Genomic DNA, 12,575 nt, shown 5'->3' with positions numbered 1-12,575 from the left:
CATTTCCCGTATCCATAAGAATCATAGACAGTAAAAGATAAGAAATCCGTAAATCGTAGCAAGCCAGCCAATGCTTGTCAGTAGCCTACTGGTACTCGGTAGGTCCTCAAGATGGCGGCATAACGTAAAAAGTCACATGACTGAAACCCATGTATACTGGAGCCGTCCATCGGATGAGATGATAAACTGAGGTCCTGACTATTTGTGGTTGTTAAAAATCCCTGGATGTCATTCAAAAAAAGAGTAGAGATGTGCCAAACTTGCCCATTGGCCTACTAATAATCCCCTCATATACTAATTGGCTATGTCACTCTGTCTCCTCTCCATTAATAATCTGGGGTGTGGGGGGCATTTCAACATCCACTTTTACATGTAAATCGCTTTGAGTAATGCAGAAAAGCGCTTTATAAATTTAACATATTATTATTAAGATCCCCTTTGTACAAGTAGGCCTACATGTGCCTACTAATCAACCAGTAAATACTTCCTCTACATACTGATGCCACAACTGGACCCATCAGCTCTAATCTTAGGTGTTTTGAAAACAGTCCCAAAAATCAAACAGCCAAAATAAAGTGCTGTTTTTGATCATGCTGTTCTATAGGGCAGACACTGGGGGTGCCATGGCCCCACGTGGCCTTACTTCTGAAGCTCACTGGAGGGGTGGAGTGTCCCTCAAGGTACACCATCTGGAAGTGTTTGCTCAGCTCCCAGCCAAACATTCGAGTCCCACCTGCTTTGCCTCCAGAGCCGAACCGCATGAAAAATGCACAGCATCTCTGATGCAACGGGAGAGGAATTACACGGCCAAGTTTTAGACTTATGAAAGAAACGAAAACGATGCAATAATTGACATAAACACTTGACAAAAACTGTTGCATTTTTATATATACACTGTAAAAAATACTTTGCTGCCTTAAAATTTTTTGTTGAATCAACTCAGATTTACAAGTCATTTCAACTAACTATTATTTATCTTGACTAGAGATGAGTTGTTATAACTACAGGTGAGTTGTTATAACTAATAAATTTAAGTTGACTTTTCTCAACTATATTTTATAAGTTGTGACAACTAATTTCTGTTGACATGACTCATAAATCTGAGTTGATTTAACAAAAAATTTTAAGGCAGCAAAGTTCTTTTACAGTGTAGCAAAAAGTCCAGAGTCAAAGGCAGTTAAGGTCAATGCCAAGGAAAACAGCTTGTTTTAAAGAACAAAAATAAGCCCTTTGTGTTGTGCTGAAAGTCGTTTGATACCCCTCAAAATATCTGATGTGTAAAAACTCCTGAGTAAAAAATGTATTTGTCTGTGTAACCGGTCATGTTCTAGCTACAGTTCAGACTGCAATGTAAAATTGATGGTGTGTAAGAACAACAAAGAAAGGTAGCTGAAAATCATAGTGATAAAAGACAAATAAAAACAGATATATGAGTTATATGATCATGAAGTCATAAGATAACTAATGCATTATGGGATATAGAAGCTTTATAGATCTTAGTGCCTCTATAAATCAGACTTAAAAATTTTAGATTGCAATTTTAGAAGTTGTGTTACTGAACTGCAAGAGGTAAACATCACATCAAAGACTAATATCTGATGTTCATTATAAAATCATTACCTTTATTCCACAGGACATCGAAGTACTGTTCATCCAAAGGCTGGTTTAAGATAAGCAGGCCTATTTTCTGTTTTCCTGGGGAGAGAAATTTGGAAACATATCCAGAGTAAATAATTTGGTTATGGTGGGGTTTCAGATTAAAGTCCTTTCATTTTCTATGTGCAAGTGAGAAAAACAGTTTAATAATCTGGTGAGAAACTCGTCTAAACAGAAGCAGCTAATAAAAACTGCAAGAGTAATAACTGCGATAATAGAGGATAATGCGTTTTGTAATTGCATGAATGCGAATTCTGTTGTTTTTTTTATATATTTTATCAATGTGTAGCAGTGAAGGCCAAAACTGTGTAATATTAACAAAATCAGCTTCAGGGAAGTTTATTAATATGTGACCAGTCTGTGAAAACTAGTACGTAATGTCCTATACGTAAAGTCATCTATATAATGTAAAGAACATTATGTGAAAATATAACTTTGATATCTTTAATATTGACTGAGTAAGGTCATGTTTTTTAATTGAAATTTGATGTGAAATCAGTGATTGAAATCAAACCTTGATGCTCCTAAGCTTATTATAAGAGACTTCAGCCTTTATTTCACATAGGGCCGTGTGAAAATCAGACAAAAGTTTATTAGTTTGCATCCTTTTTTAATACAATCGGTTTGATGAACAATTCTGTGTGACATCACACTACCGCAAGATTGTTTGAAAGCATACCCAGTCGTATACACGGTCACATGCCGATCGATCTGCTCTGCACCGCAAGTGCTGAGACAAATAAGACGACCACTATTGACTGCTGAGGTGGCGGGTCATAAGAAGGTCACATGGCCACCAAAGTACAGTTAACACAATTATTTCACAACTTCTATTATAAACTGAGGTCTGGACCTCAGAAACCTCAATGGTGGGTACACTGTAAAACATTTCTGTAGAGATTAAAGTATTACTGGGTATTATTGGCAACTAGCTGCCAGTAACTTACTGTAGATTTTACATTTATGTTATTTACTGTCAACAGTTTGTTAAAAGTAAAATAAACATGAAACATTTTCAGTCTTTATCTTCTACAGTAAGTTACTGGCAAACCAATGGATAATTACAGCAAATATTTTACAGTGTACGGCCATGATTTCACAGACATGTTCACATATTGTTTAAACATTTACAGTGCTCTTCCGTCATACAATATAGTTCTCATTTTTATCCGCCTAAAAATCGGCACGTTATATTTTATGCCACCATACTTACTTGTCTTGAAAACATGGAAGTGTTTGCTGGCTTTATCCTTGTTTGGATCCTAATGAATGAATGGGGCTAGGCTAAATGCTAACACATTCACGACGCACCAAGCAAAAATGAAGCGCACGCATTGAAAAAGATGGGTATGTAATAATTCATCTAAATTGAGGTAAAACATAGTAAAATATTGAAAAACTGTGGTGTTTTCCTTTAAGTTACCAAAATCAGGAAAAAATCTGAGTGTTATTCTTAGGGAAACATATTAAACAGATTCAAACCCTCTTCGGTTTGGAGCCTAGCTATTCAGACATTTTAAATGACAGTTATTCTAACGTGAAGCTAATCAACCGTTTCTTTATTCGTTGTTTAATCAAAAAACATCCCCAAAGCCTCTGAATGTCATAACACCAAAATGAAAAAAACAATTGTTTTTAGTGAACTAAATTAACCAAAATCACAAGATGAGGAAATGAGACACAGTGTATGTGTCAAAACTGCATCCAAATAAATCAAAAGTGTCACGATGCAGGCGTGAACAAAACACGTCTTGTGAAATAGACTGAGAAAAGTATTGAGGTTCCAGAATGTGAACACGGGGTACAAATGAATCGGAGCTATCACAACACCCGGCGCTGTGGAAAAAAAGTAGGTGCCTCTGGCCAAATCTGTATTTGCAACAATTGTAAAACATCTGTTTGTCAATTCAGTCGCAGAACTGTTGAATTCCTGTAAATTAAATTTTTGACAGCACACTCGTTGAAGTTATTTTGTGCGTTTGTATTTACTGGCTCTGTTATTAGAGCAGCATTTGAATATTTTTCCTCATACTGCTGAACTTGGGACTCATCAGTTGAAATACACGGAAATTATCATACCCCAAATTAGTTTAGGGCTGTTCATTAGGATACAACAAATTTGCAATGCAACACACAAACAAGCTTGGTTTAATTTGTTTAAAAATTGGAATGAAAAGGACATGAAATCCAATTTCTTATTCTAAAAAGTGTTTCAAATACAAATGTATTGATTGACAGCCTAAATATATCTGACCAAGAAATTTGTGTCATCTGTACCATGGTATTTTGGAGATCAAAACAGCAAGATCTAAACTAAAAGCTCTTTATGGATGAGAAAACTGTATAATATAGTCACACTTGAATGAAAAAAGATTCAACATTAATTTACTGAAAGTCCTTATGCATCAAAAGCTTCAATAAAACACCTTCTGAGTAAAACAATATTCAATCCCATACCGCTGATAATTCACAGAAAGGATAACAGCATCACAAAACTGAGTTAGTCACTGAGAATGCATTTATTACTAAAATGACCACATGCAGCCACAGACGCATAAACGTGGCTATTATTCAAGGCTAGTCATTAGAGCTTGATAACTTTTTGGTATTGTTATTATGGAGCACCAACCTAGAAAGAAATATAATTAGAAATAAAACATTTCTTCATGAAGCACATTTTTATTTGGATTCAGGTTTCCCTAAAATTCTTAAAATGTAATTCTGTAAATGAGATTACACAAAGAAAAAGAGTTGGATAATAACATAATGTGTTTCTGCACACACACACTGGCGACTCATTTTCTGCTAGAAACACATTTAAAAGTGCACTTTTTAGGTAAGGGGGGCTTTAAAAAAAATTGACCAAGCTCATAAGATCATTGCCAAATTGCCTCTACCATCCTGTTACAAAACATCCACAGTCTGCCTTGGCTGACCTTCAAAGACCAATGAAGCAGTGTTAAAAGGACATTTAACTTTTTTTTGAAAATATGCTAATTTTCCAGCTCCCCTAGAGATAAACAATAGATTTTTACAGTTTTGGAATCCATTCAGCTGATCTCTGGGTCTGGTGCTACTACTTTTAGCATAGCTTAGCATAATCCATTGAATCTGATTAGACCATTAGCTCAAAAATAGTTTCAATATTTCTCTTATTTAAAACTTGACTCTTCTGTAGTTACATTGTGTAGTAAGACGGACAGAAAAATTAAAGTTGGAATTTTCTAGACCGATACGGCTAGGAACTATATTCTCATCCTGGCGTAATAATCAAGGACTGGCTGCAAGAGGCGTAGTGATATTACGCAGTGCCCGAGAATAGTCCCCTGCTATTGAAAGTAACCAAGGGGACTACTTTCAGGCGCAACTTTTAATTTTCCGTCGGTCTTAGTACATGATGTAACTACAGAGTCAAGTTTTAAATAGGAAACATATAGAAACTCTTTGGTCATTTTTGAGCGCGATGCTAATAGCCTAATTGGATTCAATGGATTATGCTAAGCTATGCTAAAAGTGTTACAGCCAGATCCAGAGATCGGCTGAATGGATTCCAAAATGGTAAGAATCAAATGTTTAACTCTAGGGGCTGGAAACTATTAGAGCTGGAAAATGAGCATAATTTCAAAAAAAGTGGAGTGTCCCTTTAATTTGGCTACACTGTTAACCCAGAAATTGTCTTTACTCAAACAATCAAGGAAAAATCATTAATATTTTCTGTTTTGAAGCCAAAGCTTAAAAAGTTTAGTTGATTTAACTGTTAAGCTTACAAAATCTATTAAACTAAAACATTCAAGTAAAATGAACTTAAAATTATTAGTTCATGTTTTGAGGAATACCCATAATCCTTTGCGCCTGACTATTTAGATTATTTTTTGCTTTTTCACAAATTAAAAACTGATAAGAAAGTTCTCTATTCAGATATTTGTTAATAAAATGTCATATAGGTTCAAGCTCTTATATTATTGATGTTGTTTTGTTGTAAATTATAATTTTGTGAAGTCACCGTTCAGGTGATCAGTGTTTCCGTACATGAACCCTGTTCAAAACATTTTATTGTATTTCTCTCCACTGTACTTACAATGTATGTTTTTTGTGTGTTTCTGTGGAGAATCACGTTTATTCAATGATTGACTTAAAGTCAGTGACTCAGTCATTAATTTTTGTTATAATACCATTTATAACATCAAAAGTAATATAAAGTGATAAAAACTAAAGTTATATGCAACAGGTTTCCTCACACATTTCTAGTAATGTCATCTAATCTGGGTTAAGAGTGCATTGGAAGAAATTAAAACATTAAGTACATTAAACTTAAAATTAATTGTTATTTCAACCAGACAAAATCAACTTTTTTAGGGCAACGAGTTTCCATAAACTTTTTAGGTTCAATCAACCTGTATGGGCTTACAGTGTAGTTTTAGCAGTCTTCTTTTGGCTAGAGTGAATCTCTCCTAAGCAAAGTTGTCATCCGACGAATTGTGTTGTAAATTATCAAGATGACAGCAACTCTTATTGCATCTATTAAACTCATATTTTATAGTTTGCAATTTTTTAAACAAGTTAAAGGGACTGTAAGTAGGATTTACCACCATCTAGTGATAAAATTGTATTTTGCATTCAAACGAACAGTGCTCTGTAGCGCCTTGCTTTTCCAAATGCGTGTGGCAACTATTGTAGCTGTTATGTACTCACTGATCTCCTTTATTCGTTTCAGCTGGTTCATGTGTTCTGAATGAAAACGCGTTGGTAGGCTAGTGCTTTTTGTCCCTCTCTGCTATTATAGATTATCAATACAGAAGCCTCCTTTGACTTACCCTTTCAATGTAAGTAAAAAGGAGAAATTCTAAGCTTACAAGGAAAAGTCACTGGCAGAGGTCATTTGACACCAACGAGGACATATTTATTAATAAAGACATTGATTTTGATTAATAAAACACTTAAAACCCTACTTACTGCCCCTTTAAATAACAATATCCTCTCCATATAGGTTTACCTGTCAGGTGTAATCTCACCTGTAAAAACCGATCTGATAAGTGAAAATTAAACCTGAAACAACACGTAGCCCATCCAGATCTCCGTGACTATTTCAAATAAATTTCTTCATTGTAATAGAATATGAATAAAAATAATAGAATAAAAATATAATTATACCAAATGTAAGAGTTTGAGAACGAGTGTTGTTTGTATCTGTGTGCACATGCAAACAAATCTCTAAGTAACACATTTTCAAGCCCTACTGTTGTAAAAAAAATAGAGCTTTCTGTAATTAATTTATTAACTATGTTTCTAATCTTTAGAAATAGGTGTAAATGCAGGCAAGCATGGACAGGAATGATATGCTAAACATATTCAGACATTTAAATAAGTTTGAAAAGGAATAAATACCTGACGGCAATAGGCAATCTAATGGAGTAAATTCTTCATCCATGGCCTTGCTTATAATCAGCTGTATTCATCAACTGAAAGAAACACAAATACAAGACAATAAATAAAAACATGCTCGGTGTAATATCAAATGACAATTACAAAAAGTCTTATTTTTCAGCAGTGACGATCTGATAGATTACATTACATTCTAATAAAATAACTTTCAGATATTATGACAGGTAAAAGAACACATTAAAAATAAAGCAAAACACAAGTCTTTTATAGTTTAAAAACACAACTAGTTAAAAAAATCCTGGATAGGTAGAAAAGATCCCTCACATTTTTTGCTGTCTCATACACTGACTCTGCCCTGTGTCTACTAACATATTATCTATTGTCCTCTTGCCCTGCTTCTGTAATATGTTACTAGTTTACCTTAGGGTTACTAATGTAAAGCATAATTTGCGTCCCATTGACCTGATCTGGGATCAGCAATGGGGGGAGCGGTGTCTTGCTCAAGGGTACCTCAGTCGCAAATCTCATAGTAACGAACCAGACTGTCTAACTGACAAAGTGAACACCAGCGGTTCACCTTTGACGTGGGTAAGTCCCAAAAATAAAGAAAAAATCCCCAAAACAAAAATGATGGCTCAGACCGCAACTGTACTCTTGTACAAAGTGAAGTTTATTAACAGTGAATCAGGAGAAAAACCAAGGTGATATATTTATTTTGGTATTTTGGGTTTTGTTTTCTGCACTTGTAAATATAAATATCACCTTGGTTTTTCTCCTGATTCAATGTTAATAAACTTCACTTTGTACAAGAGTACAGTTGCGGTCTGAGACATCATTTTTGTTTTGGGGATTTTTTCTTTATTTTTGGGACTTACCCACGTCTAAGGTGAACCGCTGCTGTTCACTTTGTCGCACTAACCATTAGGCCACCAAAATAGTGATACCATGGTATAGCCGTCGTACAACTTTAACCAACTTTTACCCCAGTAAATAATCTCGCTTGTAATACATTTTTATTTAAAATATTTTTTCAGCTGAACCAAAAAGTTAATTTTAAACCTTGCATGACATCACACACTGACACTGTAAATACCCTTTCAAAAAATACACCTTTGTGCTTAAAGGGTGAATATTAGTACCTCAAAGGAACACATTGTTCAATTTACGTATCAGGACCTTTTAAAAGGTACCGTCCCAGTGACAGCGTTTGTACTTTACTTCTGACAGTCTGCTATTTTTGAAACATTTAGAAAAAATATATAAATACTGACACTACGATCCTTCAGTGACAGGATAGGGACTATCATTGATTGTCATATCTCACCCCTAAACCCACACAGGTATCTCATACTGGCTAGTGGCTACTCCTGACACTTCTGTATGCGAGATAAATATATAAATGCTCAACACAGAGCAAAATGTCATCACACAGATCAATCCAGGGGAGAGTAACAAATCAATGCAGTTACAGAGGAATCCCTAACAGTCTGCCAAAATGGATCAACAATAGGGGCCTAATCCAACCTGCCACCTGCAGTAATATTCATGAAAGTAAAGAGATGTCAGAAAGAAATGACACCAGCACCTGAAGGAAAGACACTTCTATATAGCACCAATACTATTTACACTGAAGAAACTGTTAACACCTTATTATTTCAAACTTACCATCTTTATAGTGAAACATTTAAAATCCAAATATCAATTTCGCCATCACAAGTTACACTCAACACAAAGACACTTTACCTGAACAATTAAAGTATTTTTGGTAACACTTCATAATAAGGTTGTTTTTGTTAATATTTGTAAATGAGTTAGTTAACGTGAATAAACAATGAACAATACAGTTATAGTCTAAACAATGCTGGTTTTTTTTGCCCCAATGATGCGGTGAAATAAATCCAGCATTTTTAGTATATAGTTCAAGTATTTATTAACCTGGTAACACTTTAAAGGAGACATTTCACAAGACTTTTTTAAGATGTCAAATAAATCTCTGGTGTCCCCATAGTACATATGTGAAGTTCTAGCTCAAAATACCATATAGATCAGTGAGTGCGTTTACATGCACAGAATAAGCGGATAACTATCAAAAATCTGCTTATTATAGAAAACTGTTTTCATGCGTTTACATGCAATCAATAAACCGGCTATGCAGACAACTGCGTTTACATGGTACTTGGATAATTATCAGTTTTCTCGCAGGCAGTGACGTCACCACCTATAGTACATAATTGTCTATCAAAAAGCCAATGGCATATCTGTCTTAAGCTGTACTGTTGTATCTCTTTTCGTGTCTACAGAACCAGTAAATGTAACATAAGCTTCTATTTATTAGTTTCTCTGCTAACTGCTTTAGTCAAGCTGAGACTTTTATGCATTACTTTGCGCTTACTTCCGCGTGTGACGTTTATCTTTCATACGCGGAGACATGCGCACATGGACAAAACCGTGAGAAAGCGGGTTAAGGTGTTTACATGCCACGCGAAATCGGCGTAATGAGCAAAAAACTACCTGTGCCGATCGGTTTTTGCTTACGCCGTTTATGGGCTTTCCCCGATTAAAGAAAACAGTTTTACGCCTTTACATGACCCCACGTGTTATCAGTTTATTAAGCATAATCGGCGTAAGACTGTTCATGTAAACGCACTCAGTGTTTCTCAACCCTGGTCCTCGAGGACCCCCTTCCAGAAAGTTTTAGGTATCTCCCAATTTAAAACACCTGAACTAACTCATCAGCCTCCTTCCAGAATGTCTCCCTAACAAGCTAATAATTTAAATCAGGTGTGTTAATTAAGGAGACATCTAAAACATTCTGGCTGCGTCCGAAACCGCATACTGTATAGTAGGTACTGAATAAGATGAAGTACCTACTTACTTGCCGTTAAAACAGTAGGTACTGTATAGTATGAATCCTGGTAGTATGAATGAGATTCGTACGTACTACATCCGCCATGTTGCTTCATCACGTAACATACGTCGTCATCACGTCATGATCATTCCAGCCGCGTGCCTCTTCTTCTTCTTTGGATAACTCCTCTGCCAGGGCATCATGGGATAGTGAAGCGTCCATCGTATGCACACTGCAAAATCTAACCGGAAGTAGTAGGTCATCCGGGTACTTTTCGAATACTGTTTTTCGAATACTATGTATTCGGACATACTACTCGCCTCGCCTACTGCATTTCGCGTACTATATAGTATGAAGTAGGCGGTTTCGGACGCAGCATCTGGAAGGGGGTCCTTGAGGACCAGGGTTGAGAAACACTGATATAGATGGTTTGTTATAGCATGTTTAAATTGCCCCTTTGTAGGTGTGAGCAAAAATGTGCTATTTTTGGGTGTGTCCTTTAAAATGCAAGTGAGCTGATCGCTGCACTAAATGGCAGTGCCGTGGTTGGATAGTGCAGATTAAGGGGCGGTATTATCCCCTTCTGACATCACAAGGGGAGGCAAATTCCAATTACCTATTTTTCCAAATGCTTACATAGAATGGTTTACCAAAACCAAAGTTACTGGGTTGATCTTATTCACATTTTATAGGTTGATAGAAGCACTGGGGACCCAATTATAGCACTAAAACATGGAAAAAGTCTGATTTTCATGATATGTCCCCTTTAACTTGTGTTTGTTAACATAAGTTACTGCATTAGCCACTTAACATAAACTAACAATGAAAAATCCTTGTACAGTACATTAACTCATGTTAACAAATACAAAATTATTGCAAGGTGTTAAGATTGTAATTAGTTTTTTATATGTTAATGTCAAAAAAATATGTCCAAATAAAACGTCATTTGAAAATGTATTCACCCGTTAGACGTTGGTCATATTAGCAGGTGCCCAATTTAGACAGAAAGCCATGAGAAAAACTATGCATAGGGAATTTAATGCAACCCAGACTACATTGAATCCAGGTTCACGTGTCACAAGAACAAATGGTTTATACCGACCACAATGTGCAGTGAATTACTAGCTGCTGAGAGCATAAATCCATAATTATTCAGTTGACATTTAGAAACAAAACACAACTAAAGACTGTTAATCACACTTTAGCTTTTGTGCATGCATTTATAAAGCATTGTACATTTTCCTATTCAGTCTATATTCATTTGTTATGCACTCATGATAATATTAATACATTTTTAATGTTTGTGTGACTGTGTTGGATTGTCACTTGATGCCCAAACAGTGTAAAATCAAAACCAGTGAAATATAACCAGTTTAACCATTGTAACACCTAATTGATTTAGGTTTCAAAAGAAATAGCCAGTATAATTAAAAAAATGCCCTGTGAAAAACTTAAGCAAAACCTTTCTCCATAGTGTTTGTAATTAATTTGTTCCCTATTGTGTAGTTATTCCCCTCTGGATGTATTTTATTGACTGAAATGTCAAGGCTCTCTGACTTTCTTTGAGGACATTTTCAGCTTCACATCAGTTCTTGTTTTACCAAAACCAGGTTCACGTTTGGGTGCACAGTATAAACTCCACTAAAACCCCCAAAAGCAAATCACAGACAGTAGATCCTTATGAAGAGAATGCATTAATAACTAGATTTGCATTTAATAACGTGAACATTTCAGTTAATGTTTTAGAAGATATTTGTGTTGCGTGAATGGACTGCTTTGCGCTCGTCAGAGTTAAGCACGCGCTGAACACACAAGAATCAACACACGAAACAGATATAAATACACCGGCTGAGTTTTAAGACAGTTTGTGTGAATTACATGCGCGTTCAAACGTAGACTCAAAAATTATGCTCAGTAATGCTGTCTAGGTAGTAAGCACACTAGTTCAACAGCCTGTGTCTCTGTGTACTCACTCTTTTAGTATGTATCCGTGCAGCATGTGTGTTGAAGTAGCCTCCAATTTCTTCTTTTGTGGGTTTACTAGCGGGTTGCAAAGCAACTGCAAAGGTGCTTACCGCCACCTACTGTACTGGAGTGCGACAAGGATAATCTGCATGATTCTGGTTAAAGTCTATTAATTAACGCGGTTTGAAAAAACTAATTATTGCTAATAATAGCTACCTACCCGTTTTTGTCCCTTCATTTAAAATATTACCCATTTTGAATTCTGTAATACCTGTGTCTTGTACTTCTCTATGGTTTTCTTTCCTGCTGATTTAAAACATGCTCTACTGTCTCTATTTCCTTACACACATCACAAAAACCTGTATTGTGTTTGCCCATGATATAATTAGTTGCACTGAGCCTAGTGTGTCTCATTCTTAATCTCGTAAATATAGTAGATTCCTTCCTACTAATATTATGATTCATATTATTTTGCTTTAATTTACTTTGTAGGCTATGTCTTCCTTTCATGGATGAATCCCAAGATATATGCCACTTATTAATACATTCTTGAGAGATTTTCCTTCCACCCTACTTAAACTTACTGTTAAGTTGATATTAAAAGGGGACATATCATGATAATCAAACTTTTTCATGTTTAAGTGCTATAATTGGGCCCACAATGCTTTTATTAATCTAGAAAATGTGAAAGAGAAAAACGCAGTAACTTAGTTTTGGTAAACCA

The 12,575-nt window shown here is 35.5% G+C and overlaps 1 protein-coding gene across 1 annotated transcript in view; it reads right to left on the bottom strand.

The window, feature by feature from the left end:
• The window catches only part of tpk1 (thiamin pyrophosphokinase 1), an 83,604-nt gene extending 71,667 nt beyond the window's left edge, over positions 1 to 11,937 (bottom strand). Inside the window, exons 1-3 of the mRNA XM_065258075.1 lie at positions 11,860 to 11,937; positions 7,042 to 7,115; positions 1,621 to 1,695 (exon numbers count right to left, since the gene is read on the bottom strand). Coding sequence (XP_065114147.1) covers positions 1,621 to 1,695; positions 7,042 to 7,084 — 118 coding nt within the window. The 5' untranslated portion in view covers positions 7,085 to 7,115; positions 11,860 to 11,937. The remainder of the gene's footprint in view (positions 1 to 1,620; positions 1,696 to 7,041; positions 7,116 to 11,859) is intronic.
• Between the last annotated feature and the right edge of the window lie 638 nt (positions 11,938 to 12,575).

The sequence above is a fragment of the Paramisgurnus dabryanus genome, chromosome 22, assembly GCF_030506205.2.
Source record: "Paramisgurnus dabryanus chromosome 22, PD_genome_1.1, whole genome shotgun sequence".
NCBI lineage: Eukaryota > Metazoa > Chordata > Actinopteri > Cypriniformes > Cobitidae > Paramisgurnus > Paramisgurnus dabryanus.
Note: the sequence above shows the minus strand (reverse complement) of the source record. Positions and strands in the feature narration are given on the sequence as shown.